The sequence below is a fragment of the Rhinolophus sinicus genome, chromosome 14 (assembly GCF_057876585.1).
Source record: "Rhinolophus sinicus isolate RSI-liver-muscle chromosome 14, RSI-T2T, whole genome shotgun sequence".
Lineage (NCBI taxonomy): Eukaryota > Metazoa > Chordata > Mammalia > Chiroptera > Rhinolophidae > Rhinolophus > Rhinolophus sinicus.
The window spans coordinates 141,985,282-142,011,246 of NC_142514.1; the positions used below are offsets into that span (position 1 = coordinate 141,985,282).

General features: G+C 41.3%; 2 protein-coding genes across 2 annotated transcripts in view; one reads left to right on the top strand and one right to left on the bottom strand.

Annotated features, from left to right (window-relative positions):
• The window catches only part of RRM1 (ribonucleotide reductase catalytic subunit M1), a 40,342-nt gene extending 32,630 nt beyond the window's left edge, over positions 1 to 7,712 (top strand). Inside the window, exons 16-19 of the mRNA XM_019732665.3 lie at positions 3,734 to 3,869; positions 4,725 to 4,820; positions 5,910 to 6,098; positions 7,105 to 7,712. Coding sequence (XP_019588224.1) covers positions 3,734 to 3,869; positions 4,725 to 4,820; positions 5,910 to 6,098; positions 7,105 to 7,293 — 610 coding nt within the window. The 3' untranslated portion in view covers positions 7,294 to 7,712. The remainder of the gene's footprint in view (positions 1 to 3,733; positions 3,870 to 4,724; positions 4,821 to 5,909; positions 6,099 to 7,104) is intronic.
• A 9,587-nt stretch (positions 7,713 to 17,299) lies between these two features.
• Positions 17,300 to 18,271, bottom strand: LOC109447902 (olfactory receptor 52K1-like). The gene has a single exon (XM_019732630.3). The coding sequence runs from the start codon at positions 18,269 to 18,271 to the stop codon at positions 17,300 to 17,302; it is 972 nt and encodes a 323-aa protein (XP_019588189.2).
• Positions 18,272 to 25,965: the final 7,694 nt, after the last annotated feature.

A 25,965-nucleotide genomic window follows, 5' to 3' on the forward strand; every position in this document is an offset into this window, starting at 1 on the left:
TAGAAAAGCATGAAAAGGTTGTAAAATGAGAATTATCTGCATACCATCCCCCCTCAAAAACCTATCTGCATCTTTTTCTTCATCATCCTTAAGACTTTCTTCTGAGCATGTGTACATGTGTATTTACATGCAAATGCAACTTTTACAAAAATGTCCCAGGACTCTATTTTATTTTGTTTTTCTCAAAATACTATAGTTTATATATAATTTTTATACAGTCTTTTTAAATTTCAAAATTAATACATAAATACACATTCATTTTTAATAAAGTTCAAATATAGAAATAAGTGAAAACCCTTCTTTATACTTTTTCTGCCAACCACTTGTCTCACAAAACAAAAAAACAACTTACTCCTTTTTCTAGAGATAACCATGATGTGTTGTCATGCGGGGGACCCTGCTCGCTGCGCCATTTGTCATGCGAGGTGGCTTGCGGGGCCTCTAGTCCTGCTCCCCACATAAGAACGCAGGATATGGTGAGGCCAAAAAGGAACACCCACAGAGCCATAGGTAGGGGAGGCATACCACTATAGTCTCACTGGAAGCACTGTAGTCTCACTGGAGGCTGGAGCCACACAACCTGCCACCTGCTGTTCGCTTCTCTGCCTGCCACCGGACAGACTAACCAACCAGCGCAGCCACGACAGTTATATCAGTGGCTAATTAGCTAACCGGTAACAGCTGATGGTTAGCCACAGCTGATGACCATCTACTACTCGAGCCAGCACCTTTCCATGTGAAGCCGAGAGCCTGGAAACTGCTCTCTGGGACTCTGTCCCCACATGTGTATTTTTTAATGATGAATTTTTCTAGACTTTTCGGTATGTTTGCAGATGCACACATATGGTTTTGTTATGTAAATGTGATCGAACTTGATATATTTGGAGACTTTAGTGATTTATATTAGAGATGTTTCTTTTTTAGTCATGTTCTACCTAATGTTTTTAATGATGACAGATAATTCCATAGTTTGGCTGTATCACATACATAGGACTTTTCAAACATTTTCCTGTCTATGAACAGGAAACCACTGTCCACAGTAAAGACATGGACATAGCTGTTGGTTTGCTTGATGCCTCACAAGTAGAGTGACAGTGAGAGCCCAGTTATACAGACTCCATTAGGCTATAAGGCTCTGTGCTAAGCACTGTATGAATCCAGAAGTATAAAATGTAGGAAAGACAAGCTCTTTGGGTTTGAGAAACTTAAGACTAAGTACAGTGAGACATGTAATACAAATAGTTAAAGTATACTGTAGGGGCAGAGCCCCAGAGAACATTTTCCAGGCTCTCGGCCTCATGTGGAAAGGTGCTGGCTCGGGTAGTAGATGGTCATCAGCTGTGACTAGTTGGCCATCGGCAGTTACTGGTTAGCCATTAGCCGCTGATATGACTGCCGTGGCTAAGCTAGCAAGTGCGGAGTATGGCGGAGTATGGATTGCGGATTCTGTGGCTCCTGCTTCCTGTGTCTCCAACCCAGCCGCCAGCGAGAATATAGTGGTATGACTCCCCTACCTATGGCTCCGTGGGTGTTCCTTTTTGGCCTCACCGTGTCCTGCGTTCTTATGTGGGGAGCGGGACCAGAGGCCCTGCGTGACTCCCTGCATGACAAATGGTGCAGCGAGCAGGTTAGGGTGCCGGCCAAAGCTCCCCAAAGGGCGATGGAACAGTTTGTGCCTATGAATATTCAGTCTCAGGAAAACCAGGAGGAGCAGCTGCTGGAGAGCTGGACCCCCGTGGAGGAGTGGAAAGACGTGGACGGTTCCCCAACCAGCATAGGCTGGAGAAAGCGAAGGTCCTTGCGGCCCTGTGGGCTGGGAAGTTCTTGCTGAGGCAGCCTGGATGCAGGACTTGTAGTCCCAGGAGGAAATGCTTGCTGAATCCTCTGTGGGAGATGAGGGTGAGGTCAAGGTCGTCCCTTAACCCCCAGGACAGCCCTGGCGAATGACTATGGACTATGGGGAATAGCCTTCCATCCCTAATTTAATGGACTGTTTGACTGTTTGCTTGGGAACATACCACCATGTAGTGGAACTGGCGGATGTTTGCTTTTGTGTCTTGACTGGCCACCATAGAGAATATGTAAGCACCTTGACTGTGAGTCATTGTTGTTCCAGCACAGTACCCTGAGAGGCCCAGAGAGAGTGGCGTTGCCCTGAGAGGCCCTGGCTGTACCCAGGAAGTCGGGCTGTGCCCAGAGAGAGAGTGGCAGTGCCCTGAGAGCCCTGGCTGTGTCCAGGAAGTCTGGCTGAGCCCAGAGAGAGTGGCAGGGCCCTGAGAGGCTCTGGCTGTGCCCGGGGAGACTAGTGGTACGCTAAGAAGCCCAGGAAGTCTGGCTGTACCCAGAAGGACTGGTGGTGCCCTGAGAAACCCTGACTGTGTCCGGGAAGACTGGTGGTACCCTAAGAAGCCCAGGAAGTCTGGCTGTGCCCAGAAGGACTGGTGGTTCCCTGAGAAACCTTGGCTGTGTCCAGAGAGCCTGGCTGTGTCCAGGATATTGCATTCACCTCCAGGCTCCTTGCATAGGGACCCTCGTGGAAGAAGACGCTTGTCACGTAGATTGTGAGACGAGACCCTGTAGGGGTGGAGTGTGGGGACAGAGCCCCAGAGAGCATTTTCCAGGCTCTCAGCCTCACATGGAAAGGTGCTAGCTCGGGTAGTAGATGGTCATCAGCTGTGACTAGTTGGCCATCGGCTGTTACCGGTTAGCCATTAGCCACTGATATAACTGCTGCAGCTAAGCTAGTAAGCATGGAGTGTGGCGGAGTGTGGATTGCGGATTCTGTGGCTTCTGCTTCCTGTGTCTCCAACCCAGCCGCCAGCGAGAATATAGTGGTGTGACTCCCCTACCTATGGCTCCGTGGGTGTTCCTTTTTGGCCTCACCATGTCCTGTGTTCTTATGTGGGGAGTGGGACCAGAGACCCTGCGTGACTCCTTGCATGACATATACATAAAGGTGCAGGTCATGGAAAGTGTTTGCAGAGGACATATTTATATTTGACACTCAAGTGTTGTCTGCCCGGTCAGAAAAGATGTTCTAGTTAGGCATCTCTTAGGCTGAGCTTTGGAGGACAAGCCGAGGGCAGTTGGAAGATTTCTCAGTGTTCTTCCTTAAGCACTGTCTTTGACACCAAATAGAGTCAAAAGATGTTAACGTCCTTCTAAGAACTTATAACTGAAGAGCTAATAGAGGAAGTCAGCAATGGACTTTGAGCATAATTTTCCCTATTCATTGTCCTGTTCAGGCTAATGGAGACTTGGTGATAGATGTCTGTTTCTGACTGCTTTTACATCATTATGTTTCCTGAAAGGCCTAGCACATTGATTGCAGAGGCACTTGGAAGAGAGTGAGGGTTGAATGAGTGTACTCAGATACAGGTGTGTACTCTCCAACAGCCATTTAGTATTTCCTTGGGCAAGAGAGTGTATCAAGTGCTGTGGTTCCTGAGTGCCACAGTGCAGGTGTCATAAGTCATGACCTGATAAGGATTGCCAGCAATAGAAATTGTGCTAATTCTGTTTAGGAGTTAGGCATTTAGGAGAGGGGTGAGCTATACCACCCATACTGTGGAACTGCATCCCTGTAGGGATTAAATTCAAAAATCTATATGAGTCTAGTCTAATGCCGGTATTATGTTACTCACTGCTGCATTTACTACAATTACTTAAAATAGCTGCCTTCTTGCCAGATTGTAGCTTTAGTACCAGCACCTAATAATCTCCTTTTCTTTAGGTATGGTATAAGAAATAGTTTACTTATTGCCCCGATGCCTACTGCTTCAACTGCTCAGATCCTGGGAAATAATGAGTCCATTGAACCATATACCAGCAACATCTACACTCGCAGAGTCTTGTCAGGAGAATTTCAGGTGAGATCACAACTAGATCAACTGGGAAAGCTTTCAAAAGCCTGACGTTGGGAATAAATACTAACACATAGTTAATATGCCTCTTCATCTTAGTGTGGAGCAAAGCTTTGATAAAGTGAATCATCTTGATCTCTAATATTGTTCTATGTTATTTCATCGCATAATAGACATTTTAATATCTGCCAAAAGAATGAATGATTGTGGGTTGAGTAGGAAAGTAACTTGTTGATATTAGAGTTCAAGTGATATGTAACTCTTCTGTAATCATAGTGATAAATACTATAACTTCAGATGTTTAGGTTGATACTAAGATAAATGTAGAAGCATCATTTAAGATACTGGTTCTCAGCCTTGGTTACAAATTAGAAGTTTCGGTGGGTGGGACCAGTGTTTTTTTTTTTTCAGTTTCCCGGGTAATTCTGATATGCAGCTAAGGGCTGAGAACCACTAATTTAAAAGATTTTTATTTGTGAGTTTGCTGCTATCCTGTAATACATTTCTGTAAGGTTTAGAGTGAATACATTTCTAATTTTTCTTAAGTATTTATTGTATTCTTGCTTAGGAAAAAAAAGAATCAATCCACATAAATTTACCCAGCTTAGGCAATGTTAGCTCTTTTCACTTTTGCAAATACTATATATTTTGTTTCCTGAATAAAAAAGAATTTTAAAGAAATATAGCTTTCTTGTGTTGGAATGGGCCTTTCAGCTTTATAAAAAATAGAAATTATCAAGCAGTCTGATGTTAAATAATTCTTCAGTGATTTTATTTACTTTTAAGTTCTAGGCCTGTGATCTTGTTTAGTGCCTGTCACTGTTATTTATTTCTTCACATCTTTTCTGCTTTTCCATTCAGATTGTAAATCCTCACTTACTGAAAGATCTGACTGAGCAGGGCTTGTGGAATGAAGAGATGAAAAATCAGATTATTGCATGCAATGGCTCTATCCAGGTATAGAATGAAAAAAAAAAGTGAGCTAAGCTGGACATTGGTACCTTCTCACTTATCTGAGGCAATGGAAAGAAAGAATGGGTATTTACTGTGGTTATATGTGGTTATGCAGCTCTGTTCACCTCTGTATTGTTGCGCTAGGATTATATACATCTTCACATAGCTAGGCCTTACCCTTCTGTTTGTGCAATAATATAAAGTAGTGGTTCCTAACTTCTATAACATTAGAATCATTTGGGGAGCTTTTAAAACCGTGAAGCTTAGGTTGTACCCCATGTCAATTAAATGAGAATGTCTGGGAGTGGGAGCCAGGCATCAGTATTTTTTAGACTCACTACATAATTCCAAAGTGCATTAAAGTTTGGGGACCACTGATAGAAAGTCTGAAATAAGAGAGTCAAACATAATTAAAAAGTATGATGGAAATTGAGGACTGATAGAGCCAAAACTAGTGTTTAACAATAAAATATTTGCAACTGAGAATCAAGAAACATTTGTAGGTAGTGGCCTCTGGCTAAACATTGGTCTGATTGGCAACAGATCAAAGATTCCTGTAACATTTCAATATTTTTTTATAGAAACTGTAGCATTAGCCCAGTCTGTGTTTTGATGCAAGTTAACCCTGGACCTCAGAAAACTTTTTCTATTGATGCCAAATGGAATTTGTGGAATCCTAACTTATTTAAAGTGTTTTGTCTCATTGCTTCCCTGGATCATGTCCCTGAGTGTTTTAACGCTGATTATTTATGTTTTCTGCAAAACTCAGGGGGCACTTACTGCTCTTTAGCTCTTTTTCTTCCTTTATTAAGTGCCTCTAGAACAATGACTGTTTTGGCCACAGATCAGTTTAGATGGATCTTAAATCACTACCTGATATTTTGTTGGTTAGATGAGAGAGTTTGTCGGACTTGCTAATCTAGAGGTGAGCAGTCTTTGGAAACTTGATAAGGATCACAGTGTGTTATACTGAATGGTAGTGTCAGATCCGGCAGGAAGTAGAACCAAGGCCAGACCCTTGAGTCATTATGCTGTTAATCATACAACTTTCTTCAACCAGAGTGCAATAAACATTTGGTTTCTCTTCTTTAGAGCATATCAGAAATTCCTGATGACTTGAAGCAACTTTATAAGACTGTATGGGAAATCTCTCAGAAAACCATTCTCAAGATGGCAGCTGAGAGAGGTGCTTTCATTGATCAAAGCCAGTCTCTGAACATCCACATTGCTGAGCCTAACTATGGCAAACTCACTAGTATGCACTTCTACGGCTGGAAGCAGGTTGGTAGAGGAAATCGAAGAGGACTTACTGCCAACTTGAGATATTTTGGATTCAAAACAATTTTATATTCTAGCTACCTATTAAATATTGCCACCTAGAAGTTCTTCCTTGCCTTCAAGTCCAATATGTTAATACCAGCCCATGGTTTTTGTATTAGATCAAGCTCTCACTGTGGACTCTTGTTTCTTTAAGATTATTTCATTCCTAGGTTTGAAACCTTGGAGTTATCTATGATCTTTCCCTTTACTCTATGTAGTCACTCACCAAGTTGTGTTGGGTGTTCCTTTGTACTGTTTCTTGAATATCTTCCCATTCTACCACTGTTATTCTTAACTCCTTAACTGATCTCTTCGCTTTTGGTATTTCTGCTCTAGGCCATCTTGTGCACTGCTACCATTCCTAAAATAAAACTTTACACATGTCACCCAACTTCAAACATCCATTGTTTCCCCACTTTATCTATGTATAATTTAAAAGCCAATTACTTAGCTAGCCATTGCCAATTGTAAAATCCTGGATTGTATTCTTATTCCCTGGCAATGTTCTGGGTCTTTACATAGAATTACAAATCTATCTTTTTCTTTAATAAACATTTATTGAACATATACTATATGCCAGGACTGGGGAAACTGAATAAAGTTTATCCTTGAAGTAGTCATAATGTGTTCTTACACAGAGATACAGTCTAGAGCTCTAAATAGTTATAATCTAAGGTGGACATGTTGTCTTAGGCAAACTTGGAAGTAATACACATAAAAAAACAAAACAAAAGTAGAGAATAAGAACACTTGATATTTCCAAAGAGATAAATTTGTGTTAGGGGTAAAAGGAACAGAGTATATTGTCTGACTCTTGAAGCGGTTTTGAGAGGGCTTCTAGAGGAGCTAGAATTCCCAGTTTAGAAAACAATTTGACCTGGTTTATGGAAATGTATTTCAAACATTGGTCTTGAATGTCTTGTGTTCTCACAGTTTCTCCTAATAGTTCTATTTACTTCCTTTGTAGGGTTTAAAGACTGGTATGTATTACTTAAGGACAAGACCAGCGGCTAATCCGATCCAGTTCACTCTAAATAAAGAGAAGCTGAAAGATAAGGAAAAGGCATCAAAAGAGGAAGAAGAGAAGGAGAGGAACACAGCAGCCATGGTGTGCTCTTTGGAGAATAGAGATGAGTGTCTGATGTGTGGATCCTGAGGAAAGACAAGAGACCAGCAGCACTTCTTCAATAACCAACTCCTTTTTGAGCACAAATAAGTAGAGTAGGTTTGCTTGAAGTGGTAAGGCTTTGCTGGACCGAATTGCAACAAAAGGGTCAATTGAGTTCAAGTATCATTTTTACATAATGTTAAAAGGAATGATTTTTATTTTTGGTTTTTATTGGTGTGTTAGGAATCAAAGTAGAAGTTTTAGGATTAAAAAGGAGTTACCTTGCAAATAGGGAGTGATTAAATAGGGTTTCCTCACCCATTTGGTACCCCATTTTCTGGTGACCTCAGTTTTTGTAATGAAACTTATTGCTGCTTTGACTGTCGTAACACACGAGGAATGCTGATAAGAATTTTGGATAAAAATTCTATTGGTTATTCTAAATAAAGATAAACATTGCCACTTGATTGTGTGAGACTAATTTTGTCATTTATTTTCATACAAAGGTCAAATTTGAGAGAACATTTTCTGTTCTTTAAGAATTCAGGGAGGGAATTTTCAGACAATTACCTAGATACGATATAGAATTCTGATTTTAATATATGCCTTTTCCCTCCTTATTATGGTAAAACATTTTTAAAAAGTGTTACCATTTTACCCATTTTAAAGCATACAGTTTAGTGGCATTAAGTACATATACAATTATAAGCGTCACGACTATTTCCAAACTGTTTCATTAATCCCAAACAGAAACTCGATACAAAAAACAGTAACTCCCCATTCCCTTCTCCCCTGAGTCCCTGGTAATGTCTGTTTTACTTTCTGTCTCTGAATGGGCTTATTCTAGGTACCTCATATAAATAGAACCACACAATATGTGTTCTTTTCTGTATGGCTTATTTCACTTAGCAGAGTGTTTTCAATGTTCATCCATGTTATAGCATATGTAATAATTTCCTTCATTTTTAAGGTTGAATAACAGTTTATATATATATATATATATATATATATATATATATATATATATATATGCGCCACGTTTTGCTTATCCATTTATCTGTTAATGGTCATTTAGGTTATTTCTACCATTTGGCTATTGTGAATAACGCTGCTTTGAACATTGAGGCACAACTATGTTTGAATTCCTGCTTTTAATTCTGTTGAGTATATACGTAGCAGTGGAACTGCTGGAATATATGGTAATCTATGTTTAACTTTTTGGGAAACTGCCAAGCTGTTCTCTACAGCGCCGGCACCATTTTACATTTTCACCAGCAGTGCCTGAGAGTTCCAGTTATTCCATACATTGTTAACCATACAACACTTGTTAATTTCTTGTATTTTTGATAATAACCATTCTAATGGCTTTTGACAATTTGATTCTAATGTGTCTTGGTGTGGGTCTCTGAATTTATCCTACTTGAAATTTTTTGAGCTGCTTGGACTGGTAGATTCACATCTTTCATTAAATTAAGAAAGTTTTTAGCCATTATTTCTTCACATAATTTTTTTGCACCTTTCTCTTCCTTCTGGGACTCCCATAATACATCTGTTGGTCCACTTGTTTTTGTCCTACAATTTCCTTAGTTTCTGTTCACTTTTCTTCATTCTTTTTCTGTTCTTCATACTCCATAATTTTAGTTGTCCTATCTTCGAGTTCACCTTCCTGCTCAAATCTGCTGCTGAGTTCCTGTGAAATTTTCATTTCAGTTATTCCTTTCCTGCTCTAGAATTTGCTTTTTTTTTTTTTTATAATTTCTGTTTCTGTACTGATACTCTGATTCTGTTAATACGTTTTCCTGATTTCCTTATTCATGTTTTCCTGTACCTCTTCTATATTTAAGACAGTAGTTTCTTTCAGTTCTTAAACACTTTTTTAAATTTATTTTTTATTTTTCAATTACAATTGACATTCAATATTATATTAATTTCAGGTATACAGCAGAATGGTTAGACATTTATTTAATTTATTTATTTATTACCATAATATAAAAGGTGCACTGTGGCAAAGACAGGAATGTTGCTGGGAAGACCTCGTCTTCCTGGACCACAAACAGGCTACAGAGATGTGTCGCCTCCTAAGCCCCTATAGACTGGCTGTGGGGCCTCCTGCCTAGCTTTGTCCTCAGTGTCATAGGTGATGACCTCATTTTCCTTTCAGAATGTGAGTTCCAGGAGAGCAGGGGTAATAGCATACTTCTGGTGTATTCACTGGAGCTTCAAACAGCCACCGTGGGCTCCCAGGAGATGGTTGAACATTGCTTGTTGAGTAGTCAAATGAAGAACAGAACGATAGGAGGCTAAACATTTAGTTGGGCTGAGCGGTAATTTCAAAGCTTTGGCCAGATTTTTGCATAATTAAGAGCAGATATTAAAAGATAATATGATTCAGCAATAAGCCCACATCTTATCCAGATTCTTAGGGAGCACACAATTTGGTGGTGGTGGGTATGATGATAAGAGGACCTAACACTTAAAAATAGCTAATGCCCTTTGGACATTTCCATATATTAGGCAGTGTTCTAAATGCTTTTCATATATTGACTTTTTAAGATCTCAGTCTTACCAATGAAGAAAGTGAGGCACAGAGAGGTTAAGTCTAGTTTAAGGTCATACAGCTAGTAAGTGGCAGAGCTAGATTGGAACCCAGGCAGTCAGAATCCAGAGTGGATGCCCTTAACTTCAGGATGACTTGTGGTTTGCCCAAGACCTTCCTGGTGTTAGCACTGAATGTCTGGGGTCCCAGGAAACCTTTCAGGTGAATCAGGCAGTTGATCACTTAATGATTACCCCTAACTACATTGAAGATTAGAGAAGCCTTATAAATTGGGGAGCAGCTAGGAAATACTCTTCCTTCTCATAGGTTTAGATACATTGTCTCTGAAAGTCAATGTTTATATGGGTGTTACTATAGCCACCCTCTGAATACTCAGAACAAATTCACAAGGAGACCTCAAAAGGAAGTGGATTTGGAATTCCAAACCTGCTGTGGAATGTGTTTCTGGAAATCTTAGAGCATTAATTTAGAATAACTCAGACTTCGGGTAATACACTGCTGTGGTTGGGCAAGGACCAGACAGTCCTTGTGGGTAGGTGGTAAAAATCCTCATGGAAATCTATTGAAGACTTTCATGGAGGAGGGTGGAATTGAGAAGTGGAGAGTGAGGTGAGAGGCAGTTCATGATTGAATAAAAGTTGTGAGGAGGATAATGCCACCTGGAGGAGCAATGGCCAAGAAGATGTTTAGGGATCTATGTTTCTCCTTCCCAAATACCAGAGGGTGATCGTCGTTAAGGGGGAGAAAAAGCCGGCATGGGCCGCCTATATCTCAATGTGGATGAGGTTGGTCTACCTCTCACATAAACTGCAACTTGCTCTCCTGTTTTGTATTTTAGGATTACTCAGGAAATTTCCTAAAGGAGCTTTGACACTGGGCTCCAAAGCAGTCAATAAAGGAAATGTAGAATAACAACTTCCCCAAGTTGGGGGAAGAAGGTACGAAAAACTGAAAGATGAGATCAGTTAACTGACTGATGAAGGTCTTAAGAGAAATGAAGAGATGTTTCTAGAGTCAAACCAGGTAGACTTAAACAATTGAAAGTGGAGAGAGACAGGAATTAACAATAATTTCAAGGTTTTTTAAAGCTGTAATGACTACATTGGAACTATTAAAAACGGAGAAAGGAGGTACAGGATTGGGGTGCCGGGTGGTACAATTAACACATTTGAATGTTGTGAGGACTCAAAAATGAAAAGATGTCAAGAACTGGAAATACTGTTTCCCCGAAAATAAGACCTAGCCGGACAATCAGCTTTAATGCGTCTTTTGGAGCAAAAATTAATATGACCTGGTATATTATAATATACTGTACTATACTTGGTCTTATGTTGTAGTAAAATAAGACCGGGTCTTACATTAATTTTTGCTCCAAAAGATGCATTAGAACTGATTGTCTGGTTAGGTCTTATTTTCGGGGAAACACAGTAGGGGTGGAGTGTCCAGATGAAGGATTAGGGTTGGAGATGGGGATTATAATTTATTAGAGGGCATGAGATAGAAACCAAAGAGGCAGATAGAATAACATGTCAGTGAAGGAGACAGAAAATGGGAAGAGGTGAGTCAGAACCAGGAGCAAATGGAGTTCAGGAAACCAGAAGAGGGGGTTCTGTTGCTTAGAGGCTTCAAGATAAAGGAATTTACAGACTAATGGAAGTGAAGACCAACACAGCTAATCACCCTATAAGGCTTAGTGTTCTGAGTGGTAGAGGAGTGGGATAGAGAGAAGGACTGAGAAGAAGATGCCAGACATATGATCTCTGCAGAAAGAGGCGTAGCTCCTCCATGTAAGTCAAAAGAGACAAGAGCTCCTCTAACCCCTCCCTGTCCCCGCAAATGAGCCGATGTGCTCATTTTCTCTCCTCCTTCAGTTCCCAGTGAAAGAGATATCTCTGTCTTCTGTCCTCAGGATATCTTCTACTTCTCCCCTCTTCCCCTTCAGCATATGAAAAATTTCAAGTCTGTCGCTGGGGAAAGTAAGCACTTCCCTAACTTCATACAGCCCTCCAGCTTCCAATCTTTCTCCTCACCTTTAAAACTAAGGCCCTGGACATGTCCTTTTTTTTAAGAAAAGAAAAAAACTATTAAAATTGTAATACTCAATATATACCAATAACAGAAGATGAATCCAAGTCATGTTTGACTTCTGCAAGTACAAGAGGTTTTCAAAGTGTAATTTTTTTTTTTACTTTCAGGTGTACAAAACGATGTAATAGTTAGACACTGCTCATCTATCTCCCTGCTAGACTGAAAGTGTGCCTAATGGGGAGACCATGTCTTATTTATTCCTGTCACAGCTCCTGGCACAGAGCCTACTGCAGAGCTTGTGCTCAAGGGTTGTGTTGAAGCAATAGATGAATACACAAAGGGATTTTAATAAATATTCTCATTTGCAACTTACAATAGTCCTTTGAGGTTGAATGAATGAGACATTAGCCCCATCAAGGCTCAGAGATTCCAAGTGATTTGCCTAATTTCACCTAGCAAGAAGAGCCAAGCCTCAAATCTAGTTCTTCTAGGACTCTTCCATCTATACCACAGCTTTCCCCTCATATGCCACATAGGAGGCAGCACTGGACAGGTTGGAAGCATTCTTAGTCTCAACAGCGATATTAAGTTAGTGTTTATTGACTGTTTACCACATGCTAGGTATAGTTCCAAGGGGGTTTTCCACATAGTGTCTCTTCAATATTTACAGCAGCCTTAAGGGACAAATACTATTTATTAACCCTTGCTATTGTGTAGATGAGGACACTGAGGTTTAGAGAAGCTAACTAATTTTCTTAAAGTGTCATAGGTATTAAATGATAGAGCTGAGATGTGAACTCAGGTTTGTCAACGGTGAAAGGCAGAGTTCCAGTCTCAGCTTTACCTGCCTCTAAATCCCCTATAAATCTCTTGTCTTCTCATCCCCAGTCTCACCATGGCAGCCTGTAGAGGTGCCCGTTAAGTCATAGCCTGCTGTGGCTTTGGTTTCACCTCTGAAAAGGTAAGGCCTGAGGTCTGCCCAGCTCCAATGCACCGATCCATGAGGCGAGGGGGATGGATGGATAAGTAGACTGTTGCTCAAGGGGAGGAGCATCAGAAGATTCCCAGTGGAGAGGCATTTTCAGGGACTCAAGGGGGGAACAATGAGAAACCCAGAAGAACTTAGGCTGTACAGATCTTTCGCCTATTTTACTGCTGCTTTGTCTGTTTCTTACTAATTTGTAGCTGTTCTTTGTATATTCTGGATACTAGGTCTTTATTGGTTAAATTTATTGCAAATATCTTTCCCAAATCTCTGGCTTGACTTTTTACTCTCTTTTGGTATCTTTTGATTGAAGCTGTGTCTAGTACAAATTACAAAAGTCCTCCCTCTCTGATGGCTTTCCAAGTGTATGGGGGGCTGAATTTCATCTTCCACTTGCTTTTGTCAGATGCCTGTGTGTCGATCACTACATAATTTACATAAAGTGGCAGCTCTGATTACTAAATGTTCTGAATTTTAATATAGTCAAATTTGTCACTTTTTTCCTTTATGTAATCAAATTTATATCATTTTTTTCTTTTCTTTTATAAAATGCTTGGTGCTTCTTGTGTTCTATTTAAAAAGACTTATTATCCTGGTGTCATTAAGATATATTCCTTTATTATCTTGTTAAAGCTTTATGGTTTGGACTTTAACATTGAGATGTACCTTTCTTGAATATTTCTGATAAATAGTTAACAAATGAAATGCATACCATAGATTATATCATGCACATAGCCCCTTCTGAGGTGTAAGCATACAGAGCCCTCACCACAATTTCAGGAAGTTCCTCTGGCTTAGTGTATCACATTCACTTTTTCTTCGCTCTTACATTTGCTGCTCTCTTAGGTTTCCATGTGGCCTTGTGATTTTTGTGGCCTTCAATGAGGGGGTCAGAGGGAGGGGTCACACTATAGAGTACACACACTTTTGCCATTTCTTGGGTTGTCCTCTTTCTCATCTTCCTTTTTGCTAGTAACTGAACATTTTCTCCATGTTCCAAAGAGAATAGTTTCACCTACTCTTAAGTTTTTTTTTAACTTTTAATTTTGAAATAATTTCAGACGTGAAAAATATTGCAACAACAGTACAAAAAATTCCTGTGTACCCTTCACCCAGATTCCCCAACGTTAGCATATAGTATAACCACAGTACAATTTTCAAAATCAGGAAATTAATATTGACACACTACTATTTTCTAATTTACAGATGTTATCCAAATTCTGCCAAATGTCCAAGGAATGTCCCTTTTCTGATGCAGGATCCAGTATTACATATTTGCATTTAGTGTCATGTCTCCCTTCCTTTAGTTTGGAACAGTTCTTCAGCTTTCCTTGTCTTTCATGATCATTACACTTTTGAAGAGCACCAGCAAGTTGTTTTGTAGAGCAGCCCTCATTTTGGGTCAGTTTCATGTTTCCTCTTGATTAAATTCAGGTTACACATTTTTTTTTTTTTTGCAAGAATACCGCAGAAGTGATATTGTGCACTTCTTAGTGCATCATTTCAGAAGACAGATGATATCACTTTGTGCCATTACTGGTGACATTATCATCTATCATTTGCATAAGAGACTGCCAGCTTTCTCAATTGTAAAGTTACTTTTTCCCCTTGGTAATTAAAAAGTACCTTGGAAGGGAATACTTGGAGATTCTCTACATTATCTTCTTTCTCATCATACTTTTGCCCACTGATTTTAGTATACGTTGATCATTCTTGCTTGAAACATTTATTACTGTGATATTCAACAAATGGTGATTTCCTATCTTTATTATTCCTTCTACATTTATTAATTGGCATTCTACTGTAAGGAAGAGCTTTCCTATCTATCTATCTATCTATCTATCTATCTATCATCTATCTATCATCTATCTATCTATTTATCTATCATATATATATTATCATCCATTACTATATTTTGTTGCTAAAATTGTCCCTGATTTAGCTATTAAAAACCCCTTCAAATTGGTCCCTCTATCCTTTTGACATGTCCCTAGCATTTTTTGAGCTCTTTCTTACTTTGTGGCACTATAAGATAATCCAGGATCATCATGTATTTTTCATACCCCAGCCCTAGAACCAGCCATTTCCTCAAGTATCCCTGATTCCTTTTATTGGAGATTGCTATTGATTGGAATGGGCACTGTCCCCTCACTGTTAATACCTTCTACCTTTAAGCACTTGTCAATGTATTTTTTTCTAACAAACAATGACTTTCCTATTAAAAGAATAATGTTTTCTCACTACCTCACTCTGATGTCCCCTCACTGTTAATACCTTCTACCTTTAAGCACTTGTCAATGTATTTTTTTCTAACAAACAATGACTTTCCTATTAAAAGAATAATGTTTTCTCACTACCTCACTCTGATGTCTTTAAAATACAGTTTTTGCACTTAGAGAACTCAGCGTTAAGCAGTTAAAAAGACATTTACCCAATACATATTAGAGCAATGTGATAAAAGAAGACTAATCTTTTTAAAATTAAATTTACTTGCGTGACATTGGTTAATAAAATTATATAGGTTTCAAGTGTACAATTCTGTAATACATCATCTATATATTGCATTGTTTGTTCACTGAGAGTCAAATCTTTCATCACCATGTATTTGATTCCCTTTACCCTCTTCTATCTTCCCCTCTTCCACCTTATCCTCTGGTATCCACTGAACTGTTATCTGTGTCAAGGAGTTTTTGCTTGTTTGTCTTGTTCATTTATTGCTTTCAGTTTTATATCCCACATATCAGTGAACTCATATGGTTCTCGATTTTTTCTGTCTGATTTATTTTGCTTAGCATGATAATCTCAAGATCCATCATGTTGTCGCAAATGGCAACTTCACTAGCGATTAGGGCAATGCAAATCAAAACCACAATGAGATATCACCTCATACCTGTGTTGGAGAGGCTGTGAAGAGAAAAGAAACCACATACACTGCTGGTGGGAATGTAGATTGGTGTAGCTGCTATGGAAGGCAGTGTGGAGGTTCCTCAAAAGATTAAGAATAGAATTACCACATGACTCAGCCATCCCCTTTCGGGGTATCTACCCCCAAAATCTGAAAACATCTATAAAGATATAAGTGCTCCCATATTCATTGCAGCATTATTCACAGTGGCCAAGACACGGAAACTATCGACTATCCTTTGATAGATGATTGGATAATGAAGATGTGGTACATAGATACAATGGAATATTACCCAGCCTTAAGAAAAGAAGACTAACTTTTATTGTAGACATACTGTATATAAACCATTGTTTAGTCATTTTGTCAGTTATTGCTAGATTGCTGCATGACAAACAGCCACAGGAACTCAGTGGCAAACATTTATTACAAGTATTTATTGTTCACACACTTGGAGTGGTCAGCTAGGTGGCTCTGCTGACTTGCTTGGGCTTGCTCATGTTTAGGGGTTGGCTGGCTAGCAGCTTATCTAGGTTAACTTTGGGAGCGATGGCTGGGGCAACCCAGCTCTGCTAAATGTGTCTTTTGTTCCTCCAGAAGGCTAGCCCAAGCATGTTCTCATGGTTATGGCAGACATACAAGCACACAAGTGGAAATACTATCAAAGAAAAACCAGAGCTGGACAGTAGTTAAAGTGGTAAAAACCGATTTTATTCAGGACTGTTGTAATAGGGGAAAATAGATCTCAATACAGAACTGGACTCAGCTCCAAACACAGCATGGGCAAGTGGGAATTTATAGCCAACGAGCAGGGTAGGGGTCAATGGATAGAAAATTACTAAGAGAAAACATTAGGGGGAAGGGGATTCTAGCTAAACTGACCTAAGAAGATTCTTCGCTGAAGACAGGGCTGGGTGACCAGATCAATCTCAAAACCAATGTCATGCATTTTAGGTTTTTATTACACAGCAGCCCACTCCTGGTACCAATTTCTCTATCACTTACCTATTGCCCATGCTGTTCCTTTGGCCAAGAATGCCTTTTCTTCTATCTCCTTCCTTTCCAGTAAACACTTTATTTTATCCTTCAAACACAATTAAAATTCACCTTCTCTGTGAAGTGTTCTGTGTTAGCGATTGTCCCTCCCCTATGTTCTCACAGAATTTTTTACTTAAAGCTATTATTGAGCATTACACATCTTTACAGCTTGCTATATTGGGGCCTCCTTCAGGGTAGAGATCAATTTTTGCTCTTTGCAATTATAGGGTAGCATAATGTATGTATAATGTTTGATGAATAAATGAGAATGAATGAATGAATGAAAATCAAAAGCAGAAGGAAGGGGAGAAAATTTAGAAGCCAGAGACAGAAGCTGACTTTGACGTTGGTTATTGTGTAACTCTGGATGAGTAGCTATTTTTCAGAAAATGGATAAAAGACTCAAAGATGAATGCAGATAGCCAAAGCCAAAATAGAGCAGGGTTGACTTGCCTGCACATTTACCCACTTGCCAGTGAGAGTGATTATAGGACCTATAAGTTCCACAGAATCAGACAGGAAGCTTCCTTTGTGAGGGCAGAAACTAGGGCTTCTCCGTGGGGACCTGCAGCTGTGCCCTTTGGAACAGAATTGCCAGGTGCTGCCTGATTTCCTTGGTCCTGGCCCCGTAGACGACCGGGTTGACCAGACACGGGAGCAGCAGGTAGAAGGCGCTGAGCAAGTTGTGCACATCCTGGGAGGCGGTGCGGGCCACACGGTAGACAATGGAGGAGGCCATGGTGGAGGAGTAGACAGTGAAGATGACCAGCAGGTGGGAGCCACAGGTGTTTAGAGCCTTGGAACGTGCTCTGCCTGATGAAATCCGAAACGCAGCATGGATGATGCGAGAGTAGGAGGCCCCAAGTAGCAGCATGTCCAAGACTCTGTTGAAGATGCGGACAGTGAGCCCCACAGTCTTGTTGAGGGAGATGTCCCCGCAGGAGAGCTTCATCAGGGCCATGTGCTCACAGGCAAAGTGGTGGATCACGTCTGAGCGGCAGAAGCGAACCCCGGAGGCCAGCCCCACCACAGGAGCAACAATGCCTGCGCTCCTGGCAGCTGCCACCCCCATCAGCCCAACCAGCAACTGGCCGGTCACTATCTTGGGGTAGCGGAGTGGGTAGCAGATGGCGACGTAGCGGTCCAGGGCCATGACCAGCAGGATGTTGCAGTCAAAGACAATGAAGAAGTAGATGCAAAACATCTGGACCAGACAGCGAGTCAGGGAGATGCGGTTGAAGCAGGTGGAGAAGCTGAACAGCATGGTGGGCACCACGGTGGTGGCAGCACAGATGTTGACAGCCAGGAGCAGGGCGATGAGCAGGTACATGGGCTGGTGCAGGCTCCGCTGGGCCACCACCGTGTGGATGACCAGGGCATTGGCAGAGATGATCACCAGGTAGAGACTGAGGAAGGGCAGCACCAGGAGTATGCGGGACGCCTGCAGCCCTGGGAAGCTCAGCAGGAGGAAGCTGGTGTAGGACACGTCAGAGCTGCCATTGCTCCCTGTTGACATCTTCCCTGGGAAGCAGGATGGCTCTGGGAAGAGAAGAGGGGCGGGAGGCCTGCTTTCTTTACTTGGCCCCTACCAGGGCCTGCCACCGCTTTTTTTGATCTTCATGATCTTCCAGTATCTTAGGGAAAAAATGAGAAGATAAGTGTCATAATTTAATGAGAGATGTATCCTTTAATAAATCTTTGCCTGCCTTTCAAATAAATCCCTCAGGGTAAATTTGGGATGTAGAATTACTAGGTCAAATGATATGAATATTTTTGAGAGTGCCAAGTAGATTTCCAAGAAAGTTGTATCAATCTTGTCACTGAATCTCTGATGCTAGTATGAAATTTCCATGAATAAAAAAATTAGTAATCTGATGGTTGAAAAATACTATCTCATTTTAATTTGCATGTTCTCTTTTGTGAATTTTGTATTCATGTACTAGCAGGGACTAATTGTTTCTCTTAGCAACTTAAATATTAAAATCCTTATTCCTTTTTCATCCATTGATTTTTCAAATCTTGTTAGTATTTATGGTCTTATTAAGACTAAGATTTTTTAATTTATAAAGTTAAATCTATTGACGTTTCTCATTGTGAGTTCTTTTCTTGTTTTTTGTTTGTTTGTTTGTTTGTTTGTTTGAAGTGGAACAGGACTTTATTGGAGAACTTTATTGTACTTCCAGGACTTTTTTCCAAGTCAAGTTGTTGTCCTTTCAATCTTAGTTGTGGAGGGCGCAGCTCAGCTCCAGGTCCAACTGCCGTTTCTAGTTGCAGGGAGTGCATCCCACCATCCCTTGCGGGAGTCGAACCAGCAACCTTGTGGTTGAAAGGACACACTCCAACCAACTGAGCCATCTGGGAACTCAGCGGCAGCTCAGCTCAAGGTGCCGTGTTCAATCTTAGTTGCAGGGGGTGGAGCCCACCGTCCCTTGCGAGACTCGAGGAATCGAACTGGCAACCTTGTGGTTGAAAGCCCCCTGGCCCATGTAGGAATCAAACCAGCAGCCGTTGGAGTTAGGAGCATGGAGCTCCAACTGCCTGAGCCACTGGGCCGGCCCCTCTTTCTTGTTTTTAAGCTTAGCATGTTCTTCCTCATTCAAAGATCAAAAAGATATTATACTATATTGTGGTCTTTAAAATATGGCCTAATTTTTTATACTGTTTTGATTAATAAGCAATTCAATTTGATATGTGACATGAAGTGATAATTTAACTTGATTTTTTCTCCCAAGTAGCTGGATAACTGGTCTTGTTCCATATTCTCCACTGCCTTGTGTCTTTATCCTAGATTAAGTTCTTATATGTGATGGGGTTGTTTTATAGATAGTGAAGTTCTGTTTGTTCTGTGGCAATAACCATACTATTTTAAAAATAAAAGCTCTATTGAGATATAACTGGCATACCATACATGTTACCCATTTAAAGTGTGCAAGTCAATGGTTTTTAGTAAATTCACAGAGTTGTGCAACCATCAACATTGTCATTACCCCACATAGAAATCCTGAACCCTTCATAGTCACTCCCCATTTTTCCCAATTCCCTTAGCACTAGGTAACCAACACTAATCTACTTTCTGTGTCAGTGGATTGGCCTACTTTGAACACTTCATATAAAAGGAATCATGCGGTATGTGGTCCTTTATTGCTGGTTTCTTTCACTTAGCATCATGTTTGTAAATTCATCCATGCTACAACATATACCAGTATGCCATTCCTTTTCAATGGCTGAATAAAATTTCTTGTATGGATAGACCACATTTTATTGATCCGCTCATCAGCTGATGGACATTTGAATTGCTTCCACTTTTCGGCTATTATGAATAATGCTGCTATAAACATTCAAATACAAGTTTTTGTGTGAACATATGTTTTCTTTCTTCTGGGTATATGGGGTATATAGGAACTTTATGTTTAACCTCTTGAGGAACTATCAGGTTGTTTCCCAAAACAGCTGCGCCGTTTTACATTCTCACTATCAATGTATGGGTGTTCCATTTCTCCGCATCCTTGCCAACACTTATTGTTTGCCTGTTTTTTTTCTTTTTCTTTTTTTTTCCCCAATTCTAGCCATCCTAATGATTTTGACTCGTGTTTCTCAGAGGACTAATGTTGTTGAGCATATATTTTCATATACATATTGGCTATTTGTATATATATATTTTGAGAAGTGTCTCTTTAAATCCTTTGCCCATTTTTAACTGAGTTGTCTTTTTGTATTGAGTTATAAGAAAGTACTGTACTATTTTAATCACTATAGCTTTGTCACTTATTTTGATTTCTAATGGAACGTATCTCTAAAGTACTTAAAGACTTTTTGTTATTCTCAAATTTTATTTTTCCAACATTTAGAATCACTTTGACAATTTTCAAAAATAATCCCATTGTGCTTTTTACACATTGGGATTTTATTAAACCTATGATTTAATTTGTGGAGGATTGACATCTTGACAACATTCAGTCTTTCCATCCAGTATCAAAGCATAGTGTTCTAAGTTTTCAAATCTTGATTTATATCTCTCAGCAGTTTCTTAGTTTTATTTGTATAGGTCTGTGACAGCAGGCACTCTGTTCACTTCGCTCACATTTATATTCTGGGAACCTAATACAGAACCTGACACTCAGGAGACACTCAGTAAGTATTTGTTGAATAATGAATAGTCTCCCACATTTCTTGTTAAGATTATTCTTAGGTATTTTGCTATTTGTTACTATTGACAATACAATACTTTTCTATCATATTTTTGAATTGGCAACAATCTTTTATAGGAAAGTTATTGATTTTGTACATTTACCTTATATACTGCCACTTTTAAAATTCCCTTATTAATAGAAAAAAATTTTGGTTGATTTTATTGGGTATTCAAGGCAGAATTATCTCCTCTTTTTCCTTTTAAAAAATAATAACTGGACTTTTATTTCTGTTTTACATCTTATTTCATAAACGAGAACGTCCAGAACAATGCCAAAATGTAGTAAGAACAGGTATATCTATTTTCCCCCTCAATTTTATTAGAGCTTTTGTTCCTCTATTAAATATGCTGTTGCTTGTTGGTTTGAGATAGACACTCTCATGTTAATGAAGTATCTTCCTGCTTCTAGTTTTTAATAATGAAAATCAGGAATTTATGTTTAATGTTTTCAAATGCTTCTGTGGCATCAAATATAATGAGCTAATGCTTTTAAAATTTATTACACAGTGGTTATACTTTTAAATTCTGCAGAAAGTGGTTTGCTACTATTTTATTGAGAATAGATCTATAAAGAATTAAGAGAACTTTTGAAACTATATGAGGTTTTGGTATCACAGTATGCCAGTTTCATATTAAATCAACTCAATTTCTTCTTTAAGTTCTATTTTCTAGAATAGTTTTTATAGCACAGGAATTATTCATGCCTTGAAAGCTTGGGAAAAAACTCAACAATAAAATAACCAGCACACAGACTTTTTTGGGGTGATTATTTGGTAATGTCTTCTGATTTCTTTCATGGCAATTTATCTACTAAGGTTTTTAATCTCTTTTTAAATAAACCTGGAAAATACATCCTTCTGATAATTTGCCCATTTTATAAAATATTTTAAATTTATGAGCATAGACTCCTACAGGGTGATTTGCATCTCAATAAGGCAATTAAATACCTTAATCTAAAGTATAAATCTGTAAGCTGGTATTTTGAGTCATACTCTGTCCAGAGCATTCTAACTCACTGTATGAAGTAAGAACTGTAGTCCTTTAGGGTGTGTGTGAAAACATATACACACTCTCACTAAAACACTCAGTGACACACACCAGCATCCATAAGCATCTTCATCTGGAGAAGTGTTTCTACCACAGACTGAATCCCATAACAAAAACATGGCTCCTCTTCTCACTGCTTAGCCCCCAATCACTGCTGGGCAATTGCCTCACTGACATAAAAAACTCAGAAGATGGAGGATTTGGGCCTCAGAATGTAGGCCATCAGTGAAGGAAGATTTTCTCCTTGCAACCAAGGAGCTTAAAAGGAAAATGGGAACTACCAACCTTCCAGCACCTGGAACGGTGGTAGCAGGGATCCCTAAATATCCAGCCCCAGGGCAGATAAGTGCCTCCTCCCACCCACTTCTGGGTCTCTGTGACCATCCAAAACATCGGGAATCGCGAATCCACAGCCATGTGCCGCAGAGGACCACAGAGGTCCTCTTGTTCAGTCCCTTCCTCGATACGAATACGCTCAACCTGCACAGCTTTACAAGTTGCTCACTGCTCCGTCGTAGACCATCAGTTCCAGGGGTGGGTGGCTTTACCTAAACATCTTCCTTTACCTGAGCCTGACACGTCTCTTCATGTAGTATCATTCCCATGGTCCCAGCTCTGTCCTCTTAGCTCTGAGAAATAGTTGTTTCTTGGGGTTGTTTTGATAGGAAGGAGCAGAAGGAAAACTAACAATTTTTTGAGGGCCTACCACGGTCTGGGCTCTGAATACTTTCACATATGGTTTCCCCCTTTTTTAGTAGCCATAGAATCTCTATTGGGCAGGTAATACAACTGAGAGTCAGACATATAAAGTCACCCTGTATTTATTCATTCATTTGTTCATTCAACATGTATTTTGACATTTATTATGTACCCGGCACTCTGCTAGGCACTGGGGCTTCATGGGCGCGTTAGACGTGGTTTTGGTGTCTAAGATACTGTGACTCCAATGGGGAGAACCAGAGTGCTGTGGAGGCCTGGGGGCGTCTCTCACAGCCTCTGGGACAGGGAAGGCTCCTCACAGGACAGGATGTCTAATCCGAGAGCTGAAGCTGGAGTCAGCCAGAGGAAGGGAAGGGAAGGTGCAAATAGCCTAATGACACAAAGCCTAGAATTGGTGGGGGTGGGATTAGAACTCCAAAGCCGAGGTCCCTGTCACTGTCACCACATCTCAAAGGAGACACCTGGGTTTGGTGAAAGTCCCATGGACGAACATTATAAGAAAAAACAAGGTGGGAGAGTAGAAATGAGAGGATGAACTAAATTTTTGCTGATTTTCCACTATTGATGAGACTCAGTTTGAAAAAGGAGGGAAATAAGTTAGGCTTAGAATAGAATTTCCTTCTGAGAAGACCTGGAACTGAAGAGGAGAGGACATTGGTGTGCATTAGGGTTGTGGCCTGATTGTCCAAGAGAGGTGATGACAGCCAGGGGTGTGAGGCCAAGTGTCATGCGGGAGATCCTGCTCGCTGCGCCATTTGTCATGCAGGGTGTCAGGCAGGGTCTCTGCTCCCGCTCCCCACATAAGAACACAGGATATGGTGAGACCAAAAAGGAACACCCACAGAGCCAGAAGTAGGGGAGTCATATCACTATATTCTCGCTGGCGGCATCCGCCTCTCTGCAATCCGCACTTGCTAGCTCAGCCACCATCTTCTTGCTAGCCCCCATTTTCTGCTAGCGTAGCCACAGCAGTTATATTAGTGGCCAATGGCTCATAGGCTACAGCTGACAGCCAACTAGCCACAGCTGATGGCCATGCAATCACAGTTGATGGCCATTTACTACCTGAGCCAGCACCTTTCTACGTGAGGCCGAGAGCCTGGAAACTGCTTTCTGGGGCTCTGTCCCCACACCAAGTCACCATCTTTCCTTGTGCCTACCTTGCTCATCCCCCACTCCCTCCATCACCTTCCTGGCAAGAGACTCCCCTCAGCCCCCTTTGCCCTCCTGGGCTGCCCCTTCCACCCAGAGCTGATACTCACAGTTAGGCAGAAGCAGAGAGAACCAGTGGGCCTCCCTCAGTGCAGTTAAATGCACCCCTACTCTTCCCCTAGGGAGCCAGGCTCTGGCTGAGCCAATTGTAGTGCCCTGTGACTACTCCTCGGTCCCCTAGGATACCCACAGGACAGCCTAGAGCCCGGTCTCCTGACATCCAGGCCAGGCGCTTTCTACTGGTCTGGGCTGCCCAAGATCTCTGCTCTGGAGCTAAAGGGGAGTAACTCAACACAAACCGGGAATGCAGACCTCGAATCCCCAACTCACGCAGTAGCCTACCCCAGGCGTGGCTCTGCCAAAGCAAGGTCAGGGAGTAGAGTGCAGGGTGTTGGTCAGTCCAGCAGGTGGCGCTAGTAATGAGGAGTGAAAGCTTCCAAGAAAGTGCAACTTTTATGGAGCACCTACCCAGGGGGACTTTTGAAGGATCAGTGGTACTTACAAAACATTTATGGGAGAAAAGGAGGAACTGGAAGCAGGAGAATGAGGTTGTGGGAAGGCCTGTTGAAGGTAGGATATTATCACCCCATTTTAGAGGCGGGCCATCTAGGGTTAGACTTTGGGTGACTCATCCAAGGTCACTCAGCAGATCTGTGGCAATACTGGAATGGGTCATCTGACCCAAATCTGCCTTTCCCACTCTATCCCTGTCTTTCATCACTGCTCTGGGCCCAGTGAAGGAGCCCATGGGGGTCAGGGAAAGCTTCATGGAGGAGGGGACATTGGAGCCAGGCTTGGGAGGTCCTGAAGGGGCCACAGAGGCAGAGAGAAGGACCTGGTGTGGCTGAGGTTTGACACAAGGGGCAAGAATGGCAATGATGGTGGGTGTGGGGCTGCGCAGTTGGTCCCAAAGCCTCAGGATGGGGGAGTAGTAGAGCAGGAACCAATCAAGGTTTGTGTGGTTTGAAGCCCAGGATCGCCCCCACCCTACTCCCTACACCCAGGGCATTGTCTTGTGCTTGCCTCAGCCCTGCTGGGTTGAGGTGGCAGAAGCAGAGAGAACCAGTGGTCAGAGGTGACCCGTGGGCAGCCAGGGCTGGAGGGTCTGAGAGGCATCAAGAGTTTTCCAAACCCTACTCATCGTCCAAGCCCAAGTGTGAGGTGTGTCAAGAGGAGGGACTTTCTCACACGAGGCTGAGCACACCTTGTGCATCTCCCTTGGGCTCTCCTGTCCCCTACTCTCTGGGCCCCAGGCAGCTGCTGCCCTTCTTGACGGGCTTCTTGGATACTGAGGATCTGAGGACTGGTGGCCCAGATCAGTTTGTCCATGAGCCTCCTGTGGGGCAGGGCCTGGGCCTGGAGGCAGAAGCCCAGGGCCATGGTGTCTATTGCTGGACATAGCACTTAGTCAGCTCACACCGTGGCCAATGTGAACTCTGAGAACTGTTTGCTTGCTGTTCTTAAGCCTCCCCATTAATTTTCTGGGGCTGCTATACAAACTACCATGAACTGGAAAACAACAGACACGTATTGTTTGACAGTTGTGGAAGCTAGAGGTCTGAAATCCAAGTGTTGGCAGGGCCGTGCTCCCGCTGGGGCTCTGGGGGAGAATCTGCTCCTCTCCTCTTCTGGCTTCTGTGGCTCTTGCTACATACATAACCCCAATCTCCGCCTCTGTCTTCACATGGCCTTCTCCTCTGTCTCCTTCAAGGACATTTGTCATTGGATTTTTTGACCTACCTGGGTAATCTCATATTACCCAGGTAATAATCTCATATTACCCAATCTCATATGAAGATCCTTAATTTAATTATATCTGCAAAGACCTTTTTTTCCAATAGGCCACATTCACAGATTTCAGGGGTTAGGACCTTGAGATGCCTTTTTGCGGGCCATCACTACAGCCTCCATATGTGGAGTTCAAAAGATGAGAGAGAGACAGCGAGGTGGCCTTGGCCTGGGCAGGCTCTGGGTGCAGAGGGGAGCAGTAGGGAGGGCATGTGTGTGTGACAACATGATGAGGAAAGCAAGGGGCTACTCTT